A 27,836-nucleotide genomic window follows, 5' to 3' on the forward strand; every position below is an offset into this window, starting at 1 on the left:
TGTTTCCATCCATTGGCATTTGCTGCATGCCAGGTGCTGTGTGGAGGGCTTTCCTGCATTTTCTCCCCAAATGCACACCATGACCCGGAGAAGTAGGCATTATCATCTCCATTTTACATGTGAAGGGGTCAGGGCAACTCTTGGTCACACAGCTTCAGTGATGGAACCCAAGTCCAAGCACATGTGCATTGGGCATTGTTATTGTTCTTCCTAAGGCTCCTCTCATGCTGTTCTTTCTTTACAGCAAAGTTGGCCCGAGATGACCAAATACACATTCTCAAGCAACACCGACGTAAAGAACTGGAAACACGGCAAAAACAGTATCGGTGAGTTATGACATCAGATCAGGTGGTCACGGGGGCCGTGATTTCTTCTAGCTCAAGTGCATGGTATGAAATAAACCCTTTTCATGGCGTATGTCCCGTCACTGCTGGAAAGTCACCAAGGCACCAACTCCCAGTGTGGCTGCACAATCCCCAAACTTCACCTTACCTACAACTCCAGACAAGAGATGGAGAGGAGAGTAATGAAACTTTGAATCAATCATATTGGCATGTAGGAAGAGTGGGCAGAAAAGCTTGAGTGTATCTTAATGTTCTCCATTGTGGGAGTTGCCTCTTACTTCTTATGTCTTCTTATAACAATTCAATTATAAAAGTGATATGTGATCAGCAACAAAATTGACAACTCTTCGGCCAACTGACCAGAGGATTCAAACTATTAAAAGCCCAGACCCAGATAACTTCACTGGCTAATTCCATCAAACATTTAAATAATTAATACCAGTCTTGCATAAACTCTTTTACGAAATAGCAGGAACACTTCCCAACTCATTGTCTCATACCAGTATTATACCAAAACTAAAGGCATCACAAGAAAACTATAAACCAATATCCCTTAGCAATATAGATATAAACATTTTCAACGAAATACTAGCAAACCTAACTCAGCAATATATAAAAGGCATTAAACAATATGAACATGTGGGATTTAGTCCAGGAATGCAAAGTTGGTTTAACATCCAAAAATCTATTAATCTATTAATTGAATACACCATATCAATAGAGTAAAGAACAAAACAAAGTACATAATCATTTCAATAGACATACAAAAAAAGGCATTTGACAAAATCAACACCCATTCATGATAAAACACTCAAAAAATAGGAATTGAAGAAAGTGTCCTCAACCTGATAAAGGTTTGAAAATTCACAATTAGGCTGGGTGGGGTGACTCACGCCTGTAATCCCAACACTTTGGGAGGCCGAGGTGGGCAGATCACGAAGTCAAGAGATTGAGACCATCCTGGCCAACATGGTGAAACCCCATCTATACTAAAAATACAAAAAGTGGCTGGGTGTGGTGGCATACACTTGTAGTCCCAGCTACTCAGGAGGCTGAGGCAGGAGAATCACTTGAATGCAGGAGGCAGAGGTTGCAGTGAGCTGAGATCATGCTACTGCACTCCAGCATGGTGACAGAGCAAAGAAAAAAAAGAAAATTCATGGTTAACGTTATACTTCATGATGAAAGATTGAATCCAGAAACAGGATAAGGATGTTCACTTTTGCTACTTCTATTCAACATTGTACTGGAGGGTCTAGCCAGGTCAGTTAGGGAAGTAAAAGATAAGTAAAGGCACCCACACTGGAGTACAGTAAGTAAAACTATCACAATTTACAAATAACATGATCTTATATATAGAAAATCTGAAGGCATTCACCAAAAGAAACTATTAGAACTAATAAACAAGCAAGGTTGCAAGATACAAGATGATCAATTGTTTTTCTGTATATTAACAACCAACGATGTGAAAATAAAAGTAAAAAAAGTTCAATTTACAATAGAATCAAAACAATAAACATTTATGAATAAATTTAACAAAGTAGTCTGAGACTTGTACAATGAAACTACAAAACATTGTTTAACATAATTAAAAATGATCTAAATAGATTGAAAGACATTTCATGTTCATGAATCAGAGGACTTAATTTTGTTAAAATAGCAATTTTAAAAAAGTAATAACCTGTACTTACATAACAAAGTAATGTGCAAGTTCAACACAACCCTTATCAAAATTCTAGCTGATTTCTTGGCAGAAATTGACAAAGTGTTCCTAAAATTCATATGGAAATGGAAGAGATCCAGAATAGCCAAAACAATCCTGATAAAAAGAAAACAAAAATGGAGGACTTGCACTTCTCAATATCAAAATTACTACACAGCTATGGTATTCAAGACAATGTGATATTGGCATAAGGATTGATATATGGATCAATGAAATAGACTTGAGAGTCCAGAAATAAGCCCTTACACTTATGGCCAATTAATTTTTGACAGAAGTAGCAAGACAATTTAACAGAGAAACAATAGTCTTTTCAAAAAATGTCCCTAGCAAAACTGTATAGCCACATACAAAAGAATGAAGTTGGATCCTTAGCTCACACCATATACATAAATTAACACAAAATCAATCAAATACCTACCTAAATGTAACAGCTAAAACTATAAAACTCTTTTAAGAAAACACAGGAGTAAACCTTCATAATTTTGGATTTGACAAAGGACTCTTTATATGACACCAAAAGCATCAGCAACAAAAGAAAAACAGATAAAATGATGTCATCAAATTTGCAAACCTTTATGTTTCAAAGGACACCATCAAGAAAGTGAAAAGACGAACCACAGAATGGAAGAAATATTTACAAATTGTATATCTGATAAGGGCCTTCCATCCAGAATTTATAAAGAACTCTTAAACTCAGTAAAGACAAATAGCCCAATTAAAAAATGAAAAAAATGAGTGAGGATCTGAATAGATATTTCTCCAAGGACCCATTAGTCATCTAGGAAATGCAAATCAACACCACAATGAGATACCACTTGATACTCACTAGGATGGCTAGAATCAAAAAGTCAGACAAGAACAAGTGTTGACAAGGATGTGGAAAAATCAGAACCCTCATACACTGCTGGTAGGAATGTAAAATGGCACAGCTGCGTGGAAAAGAGTCTGCTAGCTCCTAACTGTTCAACAGAGAGTTACAATATGACAGCATTTCCACTCTTAAGCATATTCCCAACAGAAATGGAAACATATGCTCACACAAAAACTTGTACATTGGCCGGGCGCGGTGGCTCAAGCCTGTAATCCCAGCACTTTGGGAGGCCGAGACGGGCGGATCACGAGGTCAGGAGATCGAGACCATCCTGGCTGACACGGTGAAACCCCGTCTCTACTAAAAAAATACAAAAAACTAGCCGGGCGAGGTGGCGGGCCCCTGTAGTCCCAGCTACTCGGGAGGCTGAGGCAGGAGAATGGCGTGAACCCGGGAGGCGGAGCTTGCAGTGAGCTGAGATCCGGCCACTGCACTCCAGCCTGGGCGACAGAGCGAGACTCCGTCTGAAAAAAAAAAAAAAAAAAAAAAAAAACTTGTACATTGATGATTATAGCAGCATTGCTTGTAACTATCAAAAGGTGTACACAACCCAAATGTCTGTTAATGGATGAATGGATAAAATATAATATATCTATATAATTTGACCATGAAAAAAGAATGAAATACTGACACTTGCTACAACATGGATGAATCTCGAAAACATTATGCTAAGTGAAAGAAACCAGTCACAAAAGATCATATATTGTATGATTCCTTTTATATGAAATTTCTGGAAGAGAAAAATCTGTACAGACAGAAAGTAGATTACTGGTTGTCTAGGGGCAGGGAGTGAGGAAGTGGTCATGGGAGTGACAGCTAATGGATACAGTGTTCCTTTTGCGGGGGATGAAAATGTTCTACAACTGATGGTTGTCCATTGTGTAAAAATTAATACTAAACATCCTTGAATTGAACACTTTAAATGGATAAATTTTATAGTATGTGACATATTTCAATAACGCTGCTAGAGAAATTTAAAAATTCAAAACGGATTATAGATCTAAAAGTAAGGGCTAGCAACATAACACTCTTGGAAGAAAACATACGAGTAAGTCTTCATAATCTTGGGTTCAGCAAAGCCTCTTAGATATGGCACCAAGAACGCAGGCAGCAAAAGAAAGTAGCCAAGTTAGACGTCATTAAAATGTTAAAGATCTATACTTCAAAAGACATCATCAATAAAGTGAAAAGGCAACCCACAGAATGGAGAAAATATCTAAATCATATGTCTGATAAGGGACTTGTATCCAGAATATATAAAGAATTCTGACAACTCAATTTAAAAATATTCTGTATGAATAACCCAGTTTAAAAATTAGCAAAGCATTTAATTAAATAGTTCTCCAGAGAAAATTTGTGAATCTCCAATAAGCATGTGAAAATATGCTCAACATTATTAATCATCAGGAAATTTCAAATCAAAACCACAAGATACAATTTCACACCCACTAAAATGGTTAGAATAAAAAAGACAGATAGTAACAAGTGCTGCCAAGGATGTGGAGAAACTGGAACCCTGATGCTGCTACTGGAATGTAAGATGACGCAGCCACTTCAGATAACAGTTTAGTGGTTCCTCAAAATCTTAAACCCAGCTACAATATGACCCAGCAATTCTACTCCTAGTCCTCTACCCAAGAATAATGAAACCATACATCTATACAAAAACTTGTACACACGTATTTATAGCACCATTGTTCACAATAGCCAAAAAGTAGAAACAAGCTAAATTCCATTAACTGAGGAATGAATAAACAAAATATAGTTTATCCATACAATGGGATATTTTTTGGCATTAAAAAGGAATGAATGCTGGGCACGGAGGCTCACACCTGTAATCCTAGCACTTTGGGAGGCTGAGATGGGCAGATCTCTTGAGGTCAGGAGTTTGAGACCAGCCTGGCCAACATGGGGAAACCCTGTGTCTACAAAAATACAAAAATTAGCCGGGCGTGGTGGTGCGCACCTGTAATCCCAGCTGCTTGGGAGTCTAAGGCAGGAGAATCACTTGAACCCGGGAGGCGGAGGTTGCAGTGAGCCTAGATTCCCACGCTGCACTCCAGCCTAGGCGACAGAGCAAGACTCCATTTCAAATAGAAAAAAAAAGGAATGAAATGAACTACAGATACATGCCAAACACTGAATGAACTTCAAAAATATGCTAAATGGAAAACTCACTTACGGAAGACCCCATATTGTATGATTCTATCTGTATGAAATGTCCAGAATAGGCAAACCCACAGGGTCAGATTAGTAGGTGAGTAGTTACCTAGGACTAGGAGTTGGGGAGGGGGAACAAGGAGTGAGTGTTAATGGGTTCAAGGTGTCCTTTGGGGATGAGATTATTTCAAAATTAGGTTATAATGATGGTTACACATACAACTCTGCAAATACATTAAAATCTTTCAATAGCATACTTTTAAGGGGTGAATTTAATGGTATGTAAATGTATCTCAATAAAGCTTTTTGGAAGATAATAATAATAACACATTACAGAGTACTCCTCTGGAAATGGGTGGCTGATGGGCTGTATCCAGCCTCTACAAGTGTTTGATGGATCATTGTTGACTTTTGAGTAAACAGAGATATTTTTCAGGCTTCCCCAGGCCGCACCTGTCTGTTGTCTATATCAAGGTTTTCTCTCATTTCATTTCCTGCTTTGGCCCCTGGAAACATTTGAGTCTGTGTCTCCTTCGAAGGGAAGGAAGTGGAAGGAATCATTCTGTATGGACAGTGAAGTTACCTGGGCTGCAGAGGGGCCTTTGGGAGCCAATATTGTGATACTTTTCTACATATTCCTCAATAGTTGAACTTCTTACAAGGAATATGTAGTATATCTGGGTTGTTTTCTTTAACTCAAAAAAGTAAAAGAAGGAAAATAATATAGAAGCAGAAAAATACCTATAATTCATGTTTAGTTGTTTTCACTTTGTCTTATTCACTTTTTAAAAGTGGGATTGTGCTATATATACCACTTTGCATCCTCCTTGCTGCACTTTAGCAGTATAGCAAAATCATTTTCCCATATTTTCAAAATCTCCTCATAAACATTATTCTAGTTTCTATGTAATATTCCATTGAATGAATGCCTCATCATTCACTTAAACACCCGGCCTCCCTGGACATTTAGGAGGTTTCTAATTTTTATATTCTTATAAGCAATGTGAAAACCCTTGTATGTGAAATTTGTATGCATTATTAAGTATTTTCCTAGGATAGATGCCCAGATGTGACATTACCAAATAGTAAAAGTTATTAGTATACATTAACAAATTTCTCCTCAAAAATCTTTAACCAGTTTTCATGAGCCATGTAAGGGTCCCTGTTTCACCAAACACTTGCCCTAGCTGAGCAGTATCTTCATTTTTCTTAATTTTTCTTAAGTTGCAACAGCATCTCTCAGCCCTGTAGCTCCTTCTTCCCCTATGCCCAGCCACCCTGTCAAGGGGTGAGAAATCCCACACCAAGAACACAATTGCCCCATCCTCAAAACTATCTTTAGCTCCATCCCCCTTTTCATCAAAAACATTCCATGAAACAGAATAAAGAAACAAGAAACAGCCTCACATATGTGGTTACTGAGTCTGTTATGGAGGGCTCGGCTGATGGGTGGCACTGGGCCACTAGACGTGCATCGTGAGGACAGGGGCCTGCCAGCACGGAGGGCTGAAGGAGAAGGAGAAGAAATTGGACTCCACCTCTTGCCATTCAGGAGACTCAGCTTGGGGTTGATTAGACTGAAAAGTTAAAGACAAAACTGTAAGACATTTAGACTACAGATGATTATTCTTCCAGGTCTCAAGCTAAAAGGATTTTTCAAACAAGGCTCAGAACGTGTTAAACACAAAGGAAAAGATTGGTACGTTAAGGACACTCTGTTCATTGAAAGACACCAGGAGAGAGAGAAGGCAAGTCATGGAGTGACTGACGAGAGTTATTCCTAGCATGTGAAGGACCTGCAAATCTTTAAGAAGGGGAGTGTCATTCGCTAGAAAATGGGCAAGAGGTTTGAGTACTCACTGTACAAAATATAAGCAGCAAGTATACAAAAGGTGTTCAGCTTCATTAGGAATCAGAAGATCACAGTGAACTGCTGCTACTACCACACACATGCCCCCCAGATGGGCAACACTTCAACAACTGACAACACCTGAGTATTAAAGAAGATCCAGAGGGCTGGGAACACTCACGTATTGCCCAGCAGGAGGACAAATTGATATGACCTCCGTGGAAAACAATTTAGCAATATCTAGTAAAACTGAAGCTACACTATAATCTATGACCCAGAAATCCTATAGTGGGATCCAAATTTGTGTGCATGTGCGCCTGGATACTCACAACAGCATTACTCATGATGGCCAAAAAATGGCAACAGCTCAATGTCCAACAGCAGTAGAATAGGTAAATAAATTGTCAAGGAAAATTCTACACAACAAGGAAAATCAACAAACTGCTGCTAACATGGACAAACCTCACCGACGCGGTGTTGAAGGAAAGAAGCCAGGAGCATGTCTGGCCAATTCATAACTTTGGAATTAAATTGTTTAGGGAGGTGTGTCGAAGCGGAACCTTAAACAATAACAAGAAAATGATTATCATAAAGCTGACGATGGTGATTACTGGGGGTGGAAGGAGGGTTGATTGGGAAAGGTAGGGGGTGAGGGTACGGACAACGTTCTGATTTTTGACCTGGATGGTGGTCGTACAGGTGTTTTGTACATTTTTCTGCATGTGTGAGTGTGTGTGTGCATATATACATATCCATACATATTTTATATATTCTATTTCCCCATTGAAAAATCAAAAATAAAACTTATATGCCATTAGTGTCAAGTGTGGGAGAGTAACCTGCTGTGCTGTGGGTCACGTTAAGGGTATATAAATGTGTGATTTGTTTTAGAGTATTTGTGCACAAGCCTCTCAGCTCAGGCACCATATGATGTGTTTCCAGACTTTCGTACCTGGTGCAGTGCATACATTGTACTTGAGCTCTGCCTCCCATCCCAAAGGGCTGTTGTTTTGATGCTTCTTCCTCGACTTCCCTCGCTGTTTCAGCCACCTCTGGCAAAGCCCCTGCAGCCAGTTCTCGGAGTACTTCTGGCCTGTGAATCTGGGTTAAGATAAAATACCTGTAAAATTCGTTTACTTTGTTATAAGCCATTGACACTTTAGTATGAATTAGTGGGGAAATCTAATTAAACTTTGCTATCTACTCATCTAAGATAACACAAACTAGCCCAATTCTCTGGGAGCTGCTTAACATTATCACAATGTTGCAGCAGGGGGCTTCTGGTGAGATAGTTTCCCCCTTTCTAAGATTTAATCATTTTTTTCTTCCTCCTTCCACTCATCTGTCCTTTTCAGAAACCCTCCTTTGCTTCCGTTCAGGAAACACTGAACTTTGCACTGTCTGCACAATCCTGGAGTTCCTCTTTCTCACAAGATTTCTCAGGCTTCTAGATCAGAGTTTGGAAGTAAAGCAATGACTAAGAATAGTCCCCACTATGTCAGAAAGCTGGTGCTTCTCGCCAGCCCTCCTTACTCACTCAGCCACACAGGGAGAAGGAGAAGCAGACCCAGGTCATAGCCCACAGCCTGTGCTCTCCCACTGTGACCGCATCTGTCTGTGTTACGTGCACACTCACACACGGCAGTAAATGGCAAAGTGCGGGTGTTTGTTAATCGATGTAATTTAATCTAATCATTCTGTGACCTGCACTTTTCACTCATCATTACGTATTGAAGAGGATCTGGTTGACACGGACAGATGTGGTTCATGCAGTTAACTTCTTCATGGAACATTAGTATCTGAATAACCCACGTGCTTATCCGCTCTCCTGCTGATGGGCATGCGGGCTGTCTTTAATTTCTAGCTGTTACAAACCAAGCTACAATGAACTTTCTCACACATCTCTCTGTGCTCTCATGGAACAATTACTGTAGGGAATATTCCAAGAAGTAGAGTTGCAGGGTTGCAGACCACGTGTGTTTTTAAGCTTTCTAGATATTGCTGATTGTTTTCCAAAGGCATTCTGCCAGTGGACACCCCAGCAACTGTTTCTGAGATTCACTATTTCCCTGCATCATCAACACTTCACATCTTCAGATGTTTTCATTCTTGTGTGTGAAATAGTATCTCATTTATTTTCCTCTTCTTAAACTGCTACTTATTTCTCGCCTTCTGGGAATGCACCATAATTTACTCAGCCATTCCCCTATTCACTGACATTCAGTTCATTTCCCATTTGTAAGTGTGTCTGTTTGTTTTGGGTACTTGCAGTACAAACAATGCTGTCAGAACCAATCTTGTACAAACATCTTGATGTACTGGTGCTTTAGTTACTGGCAGATCCATTTCCAGAACGCAGATTGCTGGAACAAATCAGCATTTTTTTCATTTTAAGAAATACCAACAAAAATCGTTTCACAAAATTGTATAGTAATTTGCAGTCCTACCAACTGTGTATGAAAAGATACTTTTACCCACCCATACATTTATCAGTACCCGATGACCTTGTTTGACAGTCTACAAATCCCTAAGACCTTGTGGTTGTTTTAATCTGCAAAAAACCCCTGACCACTAATAAGTTAAGCATCACTGCATTGCCTATTTATAAGCTTTTTTTTTCCCTATTGTTCTTTCAATTATTAATCTAAAGGAGCTCTTTCTATATCAGGATAGTAACCGTTTGTTACATATGTATAGCATTTATTATTTGTCTTCTGTTGCTTTTGCCACAGGAGATTTTGGTTCTTTATTTTATTAACTATGTATTGTTTACATCTATAACTTTTGGGTTTCCTACTTTGCTTAAGAAAGCCCTCTCCACCCCAGTGTTACACAAATACTTCCCCTGTAATTTCGTCTAATACTTTTATAATTTCCTCTTTGACTTTGCACCTTTCATTCATCTACCTTTTTTTATTTTCTGGGTTTTTTTTTTTTTTTGAGGCAGAGTCTTGCTCTGTTTCCTAGGCTGGAGTGCAGTGGCATGATCACGGTTCACTGCAGCCTCAAACTCCCAGGCTCAATCCATCCTCCCATCCCAGCCTCCCAAGTAGCTGGGGAGTGTAAGTAGCATGGTGGGGAGCACCAAGTAGCATGGTGCACCACCATGCCCCGCTCCTGCCACATATTTTCATACATGCTGCAAAGTAGGGGTGGAACTCTCCCTGTAGCATTCCTTCCTGACTTGGATGACAGGGATGATGTCCTTCCTCCTGACTTGGATGACAGGGATGATGACACCCACAGTACAAGCTGGCACAGGATGGTAGTCATGAGCTCTGGAGTTGAGTGTCTGGGCTCAACTCACACTTACCGGCACTTTCTCCAGTCCTGTGAAAGTTGTTTAATCTGTCTGTGCCTCAGTTCCCTCAGCTATAAAATGGGGGAAATAACAGTGCCTTCCTTTTAGGGATTTTGAGATAATAAGTTAAACCATGAAAACACAGAGAATAGTATTTGGCACATAGAAAGCACTGGATAAGTGTTGGCGAGTTTTGTATTATGCACACATAGTTTCTGGCTCTGTTTCTGCACTTCATGTGTTAGCCTATTTTTCTACTTCAGACCCCAGCACCATTTTTTGGTTATCATAACTTTCTAATAAATGTTAATGTCTGTTTCATATCTCACTGTTCTTTCTTAAGATTTTCATAATGAGAATTACTTTGAATTTCACATAACTGTGTTATGTGTCGGCATTTTAGTGAGATTCAATCTTTCTATCCAAGAACACAGCATGTCTTTCCTCCTCTTTAGATCCTGTGTCATGTCCTTCCGTAGAATTTCTAGTTTTCTTCATGCAGGTCCTTCACCTTTCTAGCTACTCTACATGTAGCATTTGCTGTTCTGAGCAGGATATTTTTCTGTTTGCAAAAATGTTGCTGGGATAACTGTAAATTACTCGTTTCTTACATTTACTGTACATTGGTCTCTTACTGAATTCTTACATTGGTTCTAATCACTTGATCTTGTTTGTTTATTGTTAGTGAGCCTGGTTAGTTAATGTGCTCGTATTATCTAAATGATAATAATTTTGTCTCTTACTTTCCATTATCTACATGACTGATACTCTTTTCTTATTGCATGGCTGGAATTCTCAAAACAAGTAGTGGTGGTAGGGATGAACATCGCTCTCATATTTTTGTTTCTTTGTTTACTATTATATTTGCTGTAGTTTTATAATGAATATTCTTTGCTGTATTTAGGAGTTTATTGATTCATTCTAATTTAATTTTTGTTCAGCTGAACGCGTTCAATTAATTTCCTCAGAAGGTTCATGTGTAGTGTAAGATCTGAGTCTGTGCTTGTCCTCCTGTCCCCCCACCCATCCCCTCAAAACAAATTCCCCTGCCTTCATTGATGACAATATGAGAGGCTTAGATGAAGATCTAAAAAAAGTCTGTATACACTTCATTCTTCCCATTTTCAGAATGACAAAGGAGAAATATAATGATAGTTTGATTGTTTCTTTTCCTAGAGTTTCTATCTCCCTCCCTCCCCCACTTTCTTCCTCTCTCGTTCACTCTCTGCATCTCTCTCCTTCTCTCTCTCTTTCGCTCATGTTCTCCTGTCTCTTGGACATTTTAAATTTTAATCAGTATACACCTAGATGTATCTTTTTCCTTTTTTTTTTTTTCCACCTAAGACTTGTCATTGAGAAAAATGATGAGACGAGTCTCAATCATTTTAGGAGACTTATTTGCGAAAGTTAAGGATGCATGCCTGGGAGACAGCTCTATGTCTTTCTCTGAAGATGATTTTGAGGGCTCCAAATTTAAAGGGGAAAGGGCGGGATATTGAGAAGTACACAATTTTCATGTAAGAGCAGGGCAGGGAAAAATAGTCATTCATGCCTTTGTCTGGCTCAGTGAATCTGCATTTTTTAACATAAGATGATATAAACAAATGGGGCAGAGGAAAAATGCAGGGAATCTGCATTTTACATAAGAGAAAATAGACAAAATAGGGCAGGGGAACAATCAGATATGCATTTGTATCTGGTGGGTGACTGCGCTTGTAAAGATAAGCGATCAATTTGCATTGCCATGGTGAAATTTTAACAGTTCACTAGGAATTTCCTTGTGAGCAAAATACGGTGGAGACATGTAGCTTTTCATCATAGCCATCTTATTTAGGAACCAAAAGGGGGAGGCAGGTTTGCATGACATAGTTCCCAGCTCGACTTTTCCCTTTGGCTAAATGAGTCTGGGGTCCTAAAATTTAATTTCCTTTCACAGACTTAAGATATTGAAGTATTTTTCAACTTAAGGAAGTTCTTTTATTTCTTTGATTTTTTTCACTTCTCCATATATTACTCTCTCTCCTTTTGGAGCTCTTCCTCCTTGCTTATTACATCTGTATCTGGCTTTCATGTCTGTTAATGAAAAGAGTCACACTCTGTGAAGTATTTGAAAAGATTTATTCTGAGCCAAATATGACTGACCAACGGCCCATGATGCAGCCCCAGCAGATCCTGAGAACATGCAGCCAAGGTGGTTGGGGTACAGCTTGGTTTTATACATTTTAGATAAACATAAGACATCAGTCTCATGTAAGATGACAGTGGTTCAATTTGGAAAGGTGAGACAACTTGGGGGAGGGGAGCTTCCAGGTCAGAGGCAGATTCAAAGATTTTCGGATTGGCAACTGTTTAAAAGAATTATTATCTAAAAACTTGGAATGTCTAGGTTAAGATAAGGGGTTGTGGAAACAAAGTTTTTATCATGCAGATGAAGCCTCCAGATAGCAGGCTTCAGGTAGAATCAATCGTAAATGTTTCTTATCAATCTTAAAGAGTCTGTTCTATCAGACCTAACATCTCTGTGTTGATGTGAATGCTGATCAGCTGTGCCTGAATTCCAGGAAGGAAGAGAGTACAATGAGGCATGTTTAGCCACCCATCCCTATTATGGCCTGAACTAATTTTTCAGGTTAACTTTGAAATGCCCTTGGCCAAGGGAAGGGTCCATCAGTCAGTTGCAGGGCTTAGAATTTTATTTTTGGTTTATATGTTTCTCATAGTTTCATTTATGGCTTCCATTTCTTTGTAGTTTTGCCCTGTATTGGGGTTACATGTTCTTCTATTTTGCACAAAGCACTTCCTGGCACATAGTAGGTGCTCCATAATTAGTTATTGAATGAACACCTTCTCTCTTCTAGGTGTTAATGAGTTTAGTTTAAACCTTTCTCCTTACATATTTTAAATTCAGCCTAAAAGTTTCTCTGTACATAGTGAACTGTAACCTAACTGGACATGTAAACAGACTGTCACCTACTCTCATAGCAAGTAACCAAGTCTCAGCCAATCACAGCAGCCAGACTTCAGCCACTCACAGTGGCCAGCTGTTCAAACTGGGCTCAAGTAAGGCAAATGCTGAGCCATCACCAGTCTGGCTCTTTCTGTACCTCATTTCCATTTTCTGTACATCACGTTCCTTTTTCTGCCCATAAATCCTGTCCAACTACAAGGCAGCATCAAAGTCACTCTGAGCTGAATAAAATACCTAGGAATCCAACTTACAAGGTATGTGAAGGACCTCTTCAAGGAGAACTACCAACCACTGCTCAGTGAAATAAAAGAGGACAAAAACAAATGGAAGAACATTCAATGCTCATGGATAGGAAGAATCAATATCATGAAAATGGCCATACTGCTCAAGGTAATTTATAGATTCAATGCCTTCCCCAAGGTAATTTATAGATTCAATGACTTTCTTCACAGAACTGGAAAAAACTACTTTAAAGTTCATATGGAACCAAAAAAGAGCCCACATTGCCAAGTCAATCCTAAGCCAAAAGAACAAAGCTGGAGGCATCACGCTACCTGACTTCAAACTATACTACAAGGCTACAGTAACCAAAACAGCATGGTACTGGTACCAAAACAGAGCTATAGACCAATGGAACAGAACAGAGTCCTCAGAAATAATACCACACATCTACAGCCATCTGATCTTTGACAAACTTGACAAAAACAAGAAATGGGGAAAGGATTCCCTATTTAATAAATGGTCCTGGGAAAACTGGCTAGCCATATGTAGAATGCTAAAAATGGATCCCTTCCTTACACCTTATACAAAAATTAATTCAAGATGGATCAAAGACTTAAATATTAGACGTAAAACCATAGAAATCCTAGAAGAAAACCTCGGTAATACCATTCAGGACATAGGCATGGGCAAAGACTTCATGTCTAAAACACCAAAAGCAATGGCAACAAAAGCCAAAATTGACAAATGGGATCTAATTAAACTAAAGAGATTCTGCACAGCAAAAGAAACTACCATCAGAGTGAACAGGCAACCTACAGAATGGGAGAAAATTTTTGCAATCTACTCATCTGACAAAGGGCTAATATCCAGAATCTACAAAGAACTCAAACAAATTTACAAAAAAAAACAAGCAACCCCATCAAAAAGTGGGCAAACGATATGAACAGACACTTCTCAAAAGAAGACATTTATGCAGCCAACAGACACATGAAAAAATGCTCATCATCACTGGCCATCAGAGAAATGCAAATCAAAACCACAATGAGATACCATGTCACACCAGTCAGAATGGCGATCCTTAAAAAGTCAGGAAACAACAGGTGCTGGAGAGGATGTGGAGAAATAGGAACACTTTTACACTGTTGGTGGGACTGTAAACTAGTTCAACCATTGTGGAAGACAGCAAGTTTATTAAGAGTGTAAAGCAATAAAGAATGGCTACTCCACAGGCAGAGCAGTAGCGTGGGCTGCTTGACTGAGCATACTTATAGTTACTTCTTGATCATGTGCTAAACAATGGGTGGATTATTCATGAGTTTTCCAGGAAAAGGGTGGGCAATTCCAGGAACTGAGGGTTCCTCCCTTTTTTAGACCATATGGGGTAACTTCCTGACATTGCCATGGCATTTGTAAACTGTCATGGCACTGGTGGGAGTGTCTTTTAGCATGCTAATGCATTATAATTAGCATATAATGACTAGTGAGGATGACCGTAGGTCACTTTCATCACCATCTTAGTTTCATTGGGTTTCGGCCGACTTCTTTATCACAACCCGTTTTATCAGCGAGGTCTTTGTGCCCTATATCTTGCATCAACGTCCTATCTCATCCTGTGACTTAGAATGCCTAACCTCCTGAGAATGTTGCCCAGTAGGTCTCAGCCTTATTTTACCCAGCCCCTACTCAAGATGGAGTTGCTGTGGTTCAAACACCTCTGACATTTTCACAGCTTAAGTTTAGTCAATAAGTAAACAAAAAGAAAAGCAAAATAAACATTTTTGAAAACGCAAATGCCCAATGCCACAGGATAAGTTTCAAGGATGCCAGGATCTGAGCATGTTTATTGGATGCAGTGCATGGCTTGTCTCTGGGGAAGCTGTTTGGATTGTAATAATCTCTAAACCTGCTATTAGCCAGCAGGTGAGAGAGGGAAGCCTTTTAGCTGTCTGTGTCTGGGTCCCTCTCCCAGGCCACCTGCTGCCTTGTCGTCCTATTGTGAAGGCATAAGAACTGTCCCATTTCCCCAAATGCCACATGCAGGACATGCACGCAGTCCAGGGCACACACTGACCAAGCTGGCAGAATGGTGGACATCCAGGTTGGGCGTGGCTGGGCAGCCTTAACGCCTTCTACCTCCAGTGACTGGCAAGGCAGGCCTCTGCTGTTCAGTGTCACCTCTAGTAAGTGAGGTCTCCCTAGACTACCTTTAGAACTTTTTATGCAGTGGTGTGCACCTGTACCACCGTAAGCTCAGTCTCAGGGTTCCCACTCTGATGCTCAGGGCACAGCAAAGTTGGTGCCGCTGGACTTTGGAAGAGGTCCCAGAAGCTTACTGGACACAGGGTCAGCCTGTGATGTGTTGACTTTAATTGTGGGTACATCAGTCTTCCTGTGTAACACCGTCTGACAGTGTGGGCAGCCCTCAGCTGAAGGGGCAGACCAAAGGCCGGCATTTAACCCAATTTCTTCTCCTTTCTCATGCTCAGATGGATGGAGTGGAGCCCTGGCTTTCCCTTGAGCATCGATGCCAAATGCCACAAGGATTTACCCCGTGATATCCAGTTTGATAGTGAAAAAGGAGTGGACTTTGTTCTGAATTACTCCAAAGCGTAAGTTTACGAGAACTGAGGGACTCTGGGCAGCCCCTCCAGTGGCTGGTGCTGGGGGTGGGACCCTCACTCCTTTCCTGATGGGGCCCTTGGGTTGGGGGAACAGCCTAGCTGAGCCAAATGCTTTGATGATATGTTGGCCATAGAGTGGATTCTCAATGCACAATTGCAGGACAACCAGTATCTAAAAAAGTCACAACCTAGAGGACTCCAGACACCAGACATACATGTGTTTTTGGCCCAAAGCAGGCGTCTTTAGTTGGAATGCCTCTTCCCTGTCCACATCTCATCCCCTCTATGGCCACTTCAAAGGTGTGAAGGCTTTGTGTCCAGGCTGTCACCAAGATGGCAGGTGCTATGGTGAGAATGGCCAAAATGCCAGTGCTGATCCCATGACCTACGTCCCTGGTTCCTCCATCACAACCCCACGAGGGAGTCACAGTCATTGTCTCCATTTAACAGTTGAGGAACTGAGGAATACGGAGGTCGAGTACCTTCCTTGCCCAAGGCCCCCAGCTAATAAGTGGCAGAAATATGGGTTCTGTGCACCTTTGTTTCATCTGAATGTCTGTAGGGCTTTTTAAAGCTTGCCCAGGCTATCAGGAGACTCCAGGCTGCTTGTTAAACATATGGATCCCCTGACCCTACCCCAGGGGTAGAGGAGGGGGTCTTTAAATCTGCACATTGACCTTGTAGGGAATTGTAAAAATCATGTCAGTTTGGTAAACCCTAAATCCATGGTTCTGAAACTGGACTAACCCTTATGTAATCCAAAAAGTATGTGAGACAGGTTTCAATCAATTTAGAGGTTTATTTTGCTAAGGTTAAAGACATACATGGAAAAAAGGAACACAAATCCACAGGAACAATTGGTGGTCTTTGCCTTTTTCCAAAGATGCCTTTAAGGGCATCAATATTTAAAGGAGAAAAGCAGGCTGGAGGGAAGAAAGGGATAGTCAGCATAGTCACATTACTGAATCCACATGTTGCAAAGGAAAAGGAGCAGGTAGGGGAATAGTCAGTTATGTATTCCTCTTGCACTCAGTACATCAGCAATTGATAAGGTGAACACTGAGAGCTACCTGTGGGGGTTTTTACCTTTTATCTGTAGCTATCTTAGTTCCTTGCATGACTCAGCTTTCAGCTTAATTTTTCCCTTTTGGCAGAGTGAATTGGGGTCCAAAGATTTTCATTTCCTCTTATACCTAGAATCCTCTGAGGAGCATTAGCACCTCCCAGTGCCAGGCCAACCCCACACCTACAGATGACAGTCTACGAGGGTGGGACCCTGGCCTTGGGTCTGCATACCCAGCAGGTAGACGGGGCTGAGAACTCAGCCAGTCTTCAAAGCTTAAAATAACATTATTTATTCTAAACACTTTGTAGGTGTTTTGGGGGGTACAATAATCTATTTTAAGCTTCATGGCCATCCTGGGAGGTAAATAATATTATTGACCATTTCTAGGTGAGGAAACTGAGTCTTCAAGGGTCAAGGTCAAGGAGTTTGCCTAAAGTCATTTAGGCAGAAATTGGCAAAACCAGGATTTGAATCTAGGTCTGTTTGTGTCCAAAGCTGGAGCATTTTTCTCCTACCACAATCAGGGTCTCCTAGAGAGAAAAAGTAAAACCAAGCATCTGGATTGGTAATGCAGCAGTACCCAACATCTCCCTGGAAACATCATGGAAGTTAAGGGCTCACTTCCCTTCCCCTACTCTGGGATTGGGATTGCTGATCAAAGCCATGTAGCTTTAGTGGGGTAGGTCCCAGACCAGGATGGGACAAGCAGGACAGAAGGCCCCTATGAAAGAGACAGTTTGGAGAGGATGGTAAGGATGGTGAGGTAGTAAGGTGGAGAGTAGTGCCACCTGGGCTTAGTAATGGTGGAGGAGGGAATGGAGGAATACAGGATGAATGGACAATCAAACAGATGGACAAGCAGATGGATGGATTGAGAGATGGATGATGAATGGATGGATGAAGGTAAGGAGGAAGGAGGGAAGAAGAGGTAGATGGTGGATGGATGGAGGGATAGATGAGAAATTGATATATGGATGGATGGATTCATGGATGGTGGGTGGATGGATGGATGGATGGATGGATGGATACTGAGATGAATGGATGGACAGATGGGTGGATGGATGGATTGATGGATTGATGGCGAATGGATGGTGGGTGGATGGAAGTGTAGACAGAGATATGGATGGATGGATAGATGGATGGATGGATGGATGGATGAATGAATGGTGGAGTGAAAGTGAAGGCCAGACTGCCTTTCTTATGTCTGCTCAGTGTTTCTGAAGGTCATTGTCATCTCTGTGTCTCAGGAGCCTCTGTATCTTAGCAGCTGTCACAGAATAGGTGCTCATTAAATCCTATTAAAATGAAAGTGTGACCCAGCTGGCCCCTGAGTGCCCCTGAGTGCCAACTGGGTCACGCTCCATTTTAACAGCATTTAATGAGTGCCTATCCTATGGTATAGGAGGTATGTGTGCACCTCCTTTTCATGTATCCCCATCACGGCTAACAGCCTAGATATGTGGTTCTCAATCCTGTGTGTCTAGTGTTACAGACTCTATACTGCCCACTCTGCACAAACTGTGGAAGGAGGGGCAGTCCAGCACAGTTATATTTTAGGGCTACTGGGGGATTCCAGTATATAGCCTGGATTAAGACCACTGGCCTGTATGCCTCCCTGGGCCTCCCCACCCCCCACATAAGGTTGCATCTATTTGCTGAGTCAAGTCCATCTGCTGGGTCCCAGGGAGTGCTTCCTCCTCTCCCAGCTCCACCATCTCTCCTGAGTGAGGGCAGGAGCATCTTTCCAGCTGCCTCCCTGGACTCCATCTCTCAAGACACGGGGAGGGCTCATTCTCAAGTGCATGTATAACTTGTTGGAGGCTCGCTCTAAAAAGTAAATATAATTTCTTGGTTGGCTCAGCTGCAGGTGAGAGCCCAGATGTCTCTGCCCAGAAATGGAGACACATCAGTAGGGACGTGCCCGCCCCTGCAGTCTCTCGGGTCCTACATGCATAGGACGCTCCACCGTGGGGATCCAGCAGGGCTTTGCAGAGCACCTCTAGTCTCTGACCTGGCTGTTTCCTGTGCCACACCCGCCTGCCCCACTTCTTGGCTAAGACATGGGTGAGGAGCCCCTTCTTGCAGAAGCTTCTAGAAGCCCCTGGCCTCAGTGAGGTCCCCTCCCCTGTGCTCCCCAGTGCCGCCCACCCTGCCCTCGGCCCCAGAAGTGCTGCAGCCCACGTTTCTCCACATCGTCCTGTCACTTAGCCCCTTGAGTGATGGCCTATTGACAGGAGAAGAGCAAAGGAATCCTGAAAGGCGCCCTTCTGCGCCTCTTGGCACAGCAGGCTGTACAGTAAGCTTAGCCCCGCCTCTGAGCACCGCCTCTGTGCCAGTACAGTGGATGGAGACCCTTAAGGTCTGCTGGGGAGAGAAGAGGTGTCCCTGCATTTGAGGAGCTGAGCCAAGGGGGCTGCACCACAAGGAAGCAGCTTAGAGGAGCCATTGTGGGGATGAGGGGTGCCTAGGAGAGGGCTCTGGGCCGGTGAGGGTGGGGGGGACCCTAGGGAAGTCATCTAAGTTCCCTGAGCATCAGTGTCCTCAAATGAACAATGAGACTCGGCCCCAGCTCCTCCTCAGGGTTGTTGTGAGATTAAAATGGGACCGCATACATTAGACCCTCAGAGAAGTTTCTTCCTAAAGACAGCCTTAGTCTTCTCCATTCTTGGTTCGGGCCCTCTGGGACCCTATCTCCACCATCACACACCGGCCTAGGGCTGCACTCTTGGAAGGGCCCCTGCGCTTGCGGGGTGGGCAGGGGACCCTCGCTCCACCTGGGCGTTCTCTCTGATGGGGCCCAGGAAGGCTTTGCAGCCGTGGGCCATCTGTCCAGGCCTTACTGGGCCCAGGCAGAGGTACGTGGGACCTGGAGAATGGCACAGGGGACTGCAGCGGAGAGAGACTGTGGGCACAGGTGTGGCGAGGCCAGGCCGCCGAGAGCCAAGTGGTTTGCGAAATTTCCTGGTGGTGTGGAGGGAAGAGCAGTTGATGTGTTCACCACCCCACAGCCTGTTTGCAGCCTGGAAGACGATTGCAGGGGGTGGCAGGGCTGAAAAGACAATGTCCCCGTTAAAGGAAATTGAGAAAGAGAGTTTCCTTCCTAGTGGGGCGGGACAGTGCAGATAGGCGGCCGGTTCTGGAAGAGGTGGGGGCCAGGGGTGGGGGGCTCACACGCCCTGCTATTTCCCTCTATGAGAATGGGCGGGAGCAGCTCCGGAAAGGGTCGCGGATGGAGCCGCCCTCACCCCAGGACCCCGCCCTCACCCAGGACGCCAGGGGTGTCTTCCGGTGAAGGCGGCATAGGAAGCGCCAGTCTGTGCCGCAGTGTAAGTAGAGGCGCTATGAGCCCGAGTTTCCCACGTCCAGGGATAAATAGGGAGCCGTGACAGTCAAGCCGCGCGGAGGTTGCCCTGGCCGCCTTTGCGGTCAGGTGAAGGCACAGAGAGAGGCAGGGAGGTCGGGCGTGCGCGGCAGGCGGAGAGCAGGCCACTGGGGAGAGGCCGAGAGAGAACGCGGGGCACCCGGCCCGGGGGGTCATTTACAAGGGACGCTGGGCACGAAGGAGGCTGGGGCGAAGTTGAATCCAGGCGTTGGGTTGAGGGAGCTGTGCAGCGGGGCTGAGCGGAGAAGGTGACGAGGGACTCCTGGTAAAGGACGGAGGAAAGGGGACCTGGGGGCAGGCAGAGGCCTGGGGGGTGCGCTCTGAGGGCAGCCCCTCCCACCGACCCTGTCCCAGCCCCACAGGCCGGCCACATGCCCTGTGCTCCAGACGACCCAGCTACATGGATGGCAGCGTCCTGAAGGGGGATGAGGGGTAGGGAGTGGGTGCGGAGGCTCACGCCTGTAATCCCAGTGTTCGAGAAGGCCCGAGCGGGATGAGCGTTTGAGCCGCGGGGGGGGTGGAAGCTGCAGTGATCTGCACCACTGAACTCCCGCCTGGACAACAGAGTGAGACCCTGTCTCAAAAGACAAAAACAAAAGGCACCAGGGGTGCAGGGAAGGAGCGATAGTCCCCCAGGCAAGGAAGGCTGCAGAGGGGCCAGGCCAGGAGATAAGGGCCCTGAGCTCAGTGGAAGGGCAGAGTGCGTGTGGAGGAAGGGAGGGACTCACGAGCACCAGGAAGAATGAGGGCCCAGGCTGGGTGTCGGGAGAAGTGATGGCGAAGGAAAGAGAGGCGGGAAGAGGAGGGAGCCTGCTGGCCTGGCATTGGAAAGCAAAGCGTGGGTTTGTATATGGGAAGAAGACCCCATCCCCTCTTATCGTCATCCCAGCTCAGAAACCATTTGGCCCTGTCACCAAAGCACTCATAGGAACCGCTTTTCCTGTGACACAAGTAGAATTCTCCCACTTAACTTCCCAAATGCTACCCTAAAACCTCTGAAATCCTTGGAAATTTTCAAAATAATCCCCTCCTATTAACTGATGCCTATAAAACGTACTGACTTTCATTAAATTTTGTTGTGAGATCAGAGATGTGTCCCATTGTAAAATAAATTTGTTTGGAAAATGTAGGGGGGAAATCCATCTAAAATTTAGACAAGGCTAGAAAATTTCAATGTTATTTGCTAAGGTAGCATCATATTGTTGTTAAAAAGGCGTCATAAAATAAGACGAAGAGTTAATACAAAACATGAAGTCATGTTTCCCTCAACAAAAACAATCTGTTCTGTAGTCAAATTAATTTGGAAAACATTGCAACCTCTTCAGCGGTGGTTGTCAAAGTATAGCTTGCGTCAGAATCCCCTGGGGCCCTTGTTAAAATCTGGATGGCTACACTCACCCCCTAGTGTGGGTTAAACTCAGTGCCCACTGGCAGGAAACTGAAACTCGTGGCTGAAATCACCGAGGAGGCCGTCCCTGTTAAACCTCTGGCTGGGGACAGCTTGGTTTCCTCGCCGCTTCTGAGTAACTCTGGCACGCAGTTCCTCCTAGCCACCTGCTGTGCCTGGAAGGGGGCCAGCCCTCCTCAGCAGGCTTTGCCCCCGCCCTGCACAGCACAACTGTGGCATGAAAAATGGAAAAGCTGTTAGCAGAAGGAAAGAGCAGGGAGACAGAGGGCAGGTGAACCTCCATGGCCTCGTTAAAGGAAATTGAGAGAGTTTCCCTCGAGTGAGGCGGAACAGTACAGAAATGAGGCCGGTCCTGGGAGAAGTAGGGGTGAGGGGTGGGGCTCACCTGGCACACGACCAACAGCTGGTGCTCAGTTTGGGCCACAGTTTGGCACAGGAGAAAGCTGAAGGTGCAGGAGAAAGCTTGGTCACCACCCCGAGACCAGGTGATCAAGGTGGCTGTTACCTGCCTGTGTGACCTTACCTGGTGCCCTCTCTGGCCTGCAGGTTCCTTCTTTTTACAAAAGCGGATCTTTGAAGCCCTGAATATTCCAGTTATCTGTAAGGATATAGAAATATTTTGCCTCTAGATGACACGCAAATATGTTCCTCATAACTCCACTTCTTCCTGGATCTGTGGCTTCCTCTGAAAACTGCCACATCCACCCTGTTTTCAGAGCAAACCTCCTGTTTTGAGGTCAAACAGACCCAGCTGGGGAGATGGTGACTCACTCCTGGTTCCTCCAAAGAACAGGGGTGAGCAACCACCCGGGACCTCAGGCGCCCCAGCACAGGGCCTCTTTCTGGAGCACCATCTGGTGCTGGGCCATCTTCAGGCCCTACAGGGCTCTCGGGGCTTGGGAAGGACTCTCATCTCCCAGAAATAAGTTCTTTTCCCCACCCAGACTGACACCAGATGCTACAGTGAGGCTTACTCCTCTAGTTTGACAAGCGTTCCTAGCCCAGGACACTCAGCTGACATGAGGTGCTGGGGGAGGAAGGAGGCAGCAAGGCTGAAAGAAGCTTCTCTGGGTATTCCGGTGCCTGGCTGCTGGTCGTAGCCTTGGTGAGGCCACAGCAGCCTCCCTGGAAGGCTGCAGCAAGAATCTGGGTAAAAGCCCCTCCTTCCCCACGAGGAGCTGGATCCAAGTGAAGAAGGTACCAGAAGGACTGGAAGATGATGCTGGCATTATTCGACAGCTCCAGGTTGCTGTAGCACTGAGTACCTACTGTATGCAGCCCATCACAAAGCCGGCCACACCGCCCAGACTGTGCCATGGCAACTTCCAGCAGTACACCCTCTTGGCCACCTGCAGGCTGCTTTTTTGTCCTGACACATGAGGAGAAAAAGACAGTACTCACAAAGGCTTCCAGCCTTGTGGTCCCAGTACCCTCTCCTGAGCATCATGGCCTCCTCGGAGACCCAGGGTAGCCAGGACAAAGGAGAGAAGCATTTGCTAAGCTAAGGAAGGATGGAAGGGGATTGCTGTTCTGCCCGGATGCGCCCCTAGGCCTGGCAGGGCAAGCAGGACAGACCCCCAGTGTCTCCTGCTTATCCTAAGAGTTCCCCTGTGTGGTTGCTCCAGTTTGCTGCCTTCATGCATGGTCACAGGGTAATTTCCCTGGTACGACAGAGCTGGGATGTCACCAAGCCCTGTGTCCCATCAGCCAGGCTCTCCCCAGCCTCCATTCTCTGATTCTGCTGGATCAGGAGGATGTGGGGAGGTCCCTGACTCCCCAGATTTCCCCATGACAAGGTGTGTGTGTCTACAGCTCAGACCCAGCCACACTCCACCTGAGAAGTGGGGGATCCTGGCCACGTAGGGCTGCCTCCTCGGGGGTGGGCGGGAAGAGGAGCCACTGGAGGAATGCCCCGGGCACAATCCCCTGCACCAGGGTGAGGTCACCTTTTCGTCCACGAGGCGATGCTGCATGAGCCCCTCTGGACACTAGGAGGCCTGGGCTCAATGCTGAGTAAAGTGCAGGCATGACTGTGCCCTCAGCATGCATAGGGCAGTGGGCACCAATTCATACACATGAGTTTGCACCTAAGCTGCAGTAAGAGCTGCAGAGGAAATGAACAGAGACAGCATCACTCCAGGGAGCCCTCCAGACACACTCACCCCATATGCGCAGTAGGAGAATGGCGTAGCCTATTGGGACAGCCACATCAAAATACCACAGACCAGATGGCTTAAACTGCAGACATTTGTCTCTCACAGGTCTGGAGGCTAGAAGTCCAAGATCAGGGTGCCAGCCAATCCACTTTCTGGTGAGGGCCCTCTTCCCAGCTTGCAGATGTCTCTCTGTGTTCCCATAGTATGGTCATGTGGCAGAGGAGAGATGGGGACAGGGCATGAATAAGCCTTCTGGTGCCTTCCTTTTCTTAGGAGGACGCTAATCCCATCATGGATGCCCCACCCTTGTGACCTCATCTAACCCTAATCACCTCCCAAAGGCCCCACCCCCTAATGCCATCATACTGGGGGTCAGGGCTTCAACATGTGAATTTGGGGGGCACAATTTAGTCCACAGCAGAAAAGAAAGGGGCACCGAGCATTCCAGCCTGAAGGAAACAGATGTGCAAAGGCCCAAGGCAAAGGCCTGAGCTCTGAGGGGCAGCCAGAGTCAAGGCTGAAGAGTGGGCAGTGATCGAGCACTGACAGTGGGGAGGAAACAGGCTAACTTGTTAATCTCAGTCTTTTGTGTGCCAGAGAGAGAAACTGAGGCAGCCTGTGTCATGGTGAACACTGGGCAGCATTCCCACGCTCCTGTGCTGCACCCTGCAGGGTTATGGAGGAAGCCTGGGAAGCCTCTCCCCTCTTTTCCAGCTTTCCTGGACCCATCCCACACCCTGCCTCCTCCAGGAAGCCCTGGGGGTTGCTCACACACACATCTCACTCCTTGGTACCTGCAACCTGCATTCCGAATTTAGCAAGCTCTGGCCTTGGGTTTCTATTTTCTCGTCTTGTGCAGTGAGCATTTGGAAACTTCTGTCCTCAGCACCAAGCATGGAGCCATTTAGCAGAAAATAAATGAGTTTTCAAGTCAATTGAACTGTTCGTCTCCCCAAAATCCAGGCAACACAGTAGAGCAGCTGGATCTCTGTTCCTGGAAGCTTTCTGAGGGACTGGCCCACTGAGTGGGGGACAGCAAGTCCCTGACGAGTGAATGAATGAATGAATGAACACATGTCTGAATGGAATTCAAGGCACTGTAGGCTATTCTGGAGGGTACTGGCCTATCTCTTCGACAGGTGAGGTGCAGTAGGAACAGCATCCCGTATAGATGCCAGTTTCTGTCCTGGTTCTGAAAAGCCAATCACCTGTCTCTGCAGAGCTGCCTGGGGCCGTGGGGGGGTGTGTTGTGGGGACCCCTGAGAGCTCACTGTGAAGGGGCTCTGCAGAGGGAGGCATGGCTGGTGTGTACAAGGTGACCTCTCTCCTGGTCTGCAGGATGGAGAACCTGTTCATCAACCGCTTCATGCACATGTTCCAGTCTTCCTGGAATGACTTTGCCGACTTTGAGAAAATCTTCGTCAAGATCAGCAACACTATTTCTGGTGAGTGTGCCTCTGGGGGCTCTAGTGGTGCTGGGGACAGGGGATGCTGCTCTTCTGTCTGAGACTTACCACGAAATTGACAAGGGCTTTCCTGCCTGCTGCAGCATGGGGGCCTCGCTGCCACCATGCCACCCTGGCCGGCACCCCCTACACTCCACAGCTTTTGCATCACTGTGGTCACACTTGTGCCCAGAGGTTTCTCCTCCTCAGATATTCAAGCTCCAGCACCCTCGACCTCATTTCACCATCAAAGTCTGAAAAGTATCAGAACTTTTTCTTGGCACAAATCAATCATTTGTGCTTCTGACCAGAGCAAAGGCAGAACTTGGCTTGTGTTTTAGGCATTTACACGAAAGCAACTTTGGGTTCCTTTGGATAAGGATGTGTTTGGTGAGAGCACTAGCTTTATAGTGGCCAGTCATGGCACGGGAAGGACGTTAAGGAGGCAGGAATGGCTGGACAAGAAGAGGTGCCGAAATCAGGACATGGGGAACCAAACTTGGAAAACTGTCCCCAGGGACTCTCCTCCACGCCCCTCCTCCTTTCATCCTGGACTATCCATGCTGGGCTGAGGTACCTGAGTTCATGAGAGATGGGTGCCCCGGGAGGCTTCTGAGCCACTAAGGGCCAGCTCAGGGATGATGAGATGGTGCCACAGCCTGACCCAGTGATGGGCAGGGGACAGCAGTTGGAGCTGTGTCCATCCAGGGAGCACTTGGGGGAGGAGACCAAGCAGGGACTCTGCTCTGCAGAGGTCAGGTGAGGTCAGGAGGGCCACGGCCCTGGCTGCCCTCTGCTCAGAGCTCAGGGTGGGTCTCGCTTCTCTCCTGGTAGAGCGGGTCATGAATCATTGGCAGGAAGACCTGATGTTTGGCTACCAGTTCCTGAATGGCTGCAACCCTGTGTTGATCCGGCGCTGCACAGAGCTGCCGGAGAAGTTCCCGGTGACCACGGAGATGGTGGAGTGCAGCCTGGAGCGACAGCTCAGCTTGGAGCAGGAGGTCCAGGTAGGGGTTGATGGGCTGGGGAAGTGGCCAAGGTCACAGTCTGTCAGGTGGAAGCCACTTCCTCCTGACCAGTGCTCATAGGCCCCCAAGACACTAACTGCAGGCCCATCTGGCCTGGAGCAGCCGCTTCCTTTTCCTGGCAGCAGTGTCAGCCAGGGTCCTGGGCATTATGCAGACTGTCTTGTACAATATCAGAGGAGGAATTGCGGGGAATGTTTCTCCATGATGTTCGAGTCTGGGAACATAATGTCAATATTTTCACTATCAGTATCAATAATTACAGGAGCTATCCTTGATTAGGGGCCTGTGGTGGGACAGGCATTGTGACAGGTGCTTTATATACACAGTCATCAGTTGTCACCCACCTTGCAAAGGGGAGAACACTGGAGAAAGAAGTAGATCTTGTGTGAGAATAAAAAAGGGGCACGAGGAGAAACCCAACAGAATGTTTGACTTTCTCGTTAGAAATGCTGCTGCCTGTGCTCCTGTCGCACCCTCCTTCCCACCCTCACCTGCAGACTCAGCTGCCTCCGGCTGCAAGGCTGACCTAGTCTTGAGACAGAAGTTCAAACCAGCTCCATCTGAATCTGGTGGGGCTCAGCAACAGGTGCTAGCCCATCAGCCTGCCTCTTCCCCATGGAACCAGTGTGATGGGGCCTTCTGCCACCCAGGCCCTGCTGCCTGTCCCCAGGTGTCCAGGTGGCCTCTGCTGCTTCCAGTCTTTTAAGCTCAGCTTACCCTGGGGCCCTAGTTGGAGAGGGATGGTTGGTGCCCTTTAGAGATAAACCTACAGCCCCAGTACCTGGCCCATCTGAATCTAGAGGGCCACCCACCCAGCTGAAGTCCCTGGACAAGTCTCCTGCCCCAGTGCAGGCAGCGCTTCCTAACCTCCTCCTCCTGCACCCAGCCAGGCCTGGAACACTTCCTGGTCATGGGAACAGCTGACAGTTACAATCCCCCATACACTGAGACAGCATCTGTGTTCCTGAGTGGACTGAATTGCTAGACTTAGTAACATTGATTCGGTGGCTGTAGGTTTCAAACTTCAAGTCAGAGATCATAGAGATTAAGCCATATAGAATCCTAGAATTGGAAGACTCTGAGCAGCCATCTGTGCACCCAGCAGCCAAGGAGTCGCCGTCCTCAGCACTTGGGCAGGGCAACAGCCTCCCACAGGGAGTCCTGGCCACCTCCAGGGCACGTGGGTTATCGGTCGCCTTTCCTTTGAGCTGACCTACCCCTCACTGACTAGACGCTTTTTTGTTTTGTTTTGGTTTGTTTTGTTTTGGTTTTGTTTGAGACGGAGTCTCCCT

The 27,836-nt window shown here is 45.5% G+C and overlaps 1 protein-coding gene across 4 annotated transcripts in view; it reads left to right on the plus strand.

The window, feature by feature from the left end:
- The window catches only part of ALOX5 (arachidonate 5-lipoxygenase), a 60,732-nt gene that overhangs the window by 13,104 nt on the left and 19,792 nt on the right, over positions 1–27,836 (plus strand). For all 4 annotated transcript variants that reach the window (XM_025397888.1, XM_025397892.1, XM_025397890.1 and 1 more), the window contains exons 3-6: positions 245–326; positions 15,925–16,047; positions 25,410–25,516; positions 26,351–26,523. In XM_025397888.1, the coding sequence (XP_025253673.1) occupies positions 245–326; positions 15,925–16,047; positions 25,410–25,516; positions 26,351–26,523 (485 nt within the window). The remainder of the gene's footprint in view (positions 1–244; positions 327–15,924; positions 16,048–25,409; positions 25,517–26,350; positions 26,524–27,836) is intronic.

Source organism: Theropithecus gelada, chromosome 9, assembly GCF_003255815.1.
Source record: "Theropithecus gelada isolate Dixy chromosome 9, Tgel_1.0, whole genome shotgun sequence".
NCBI lineage: Eukaryota > Metazoa > Chordata > Mammalia > Primates > Cercopithecidae > Theropithecus > Theropithecus gelada.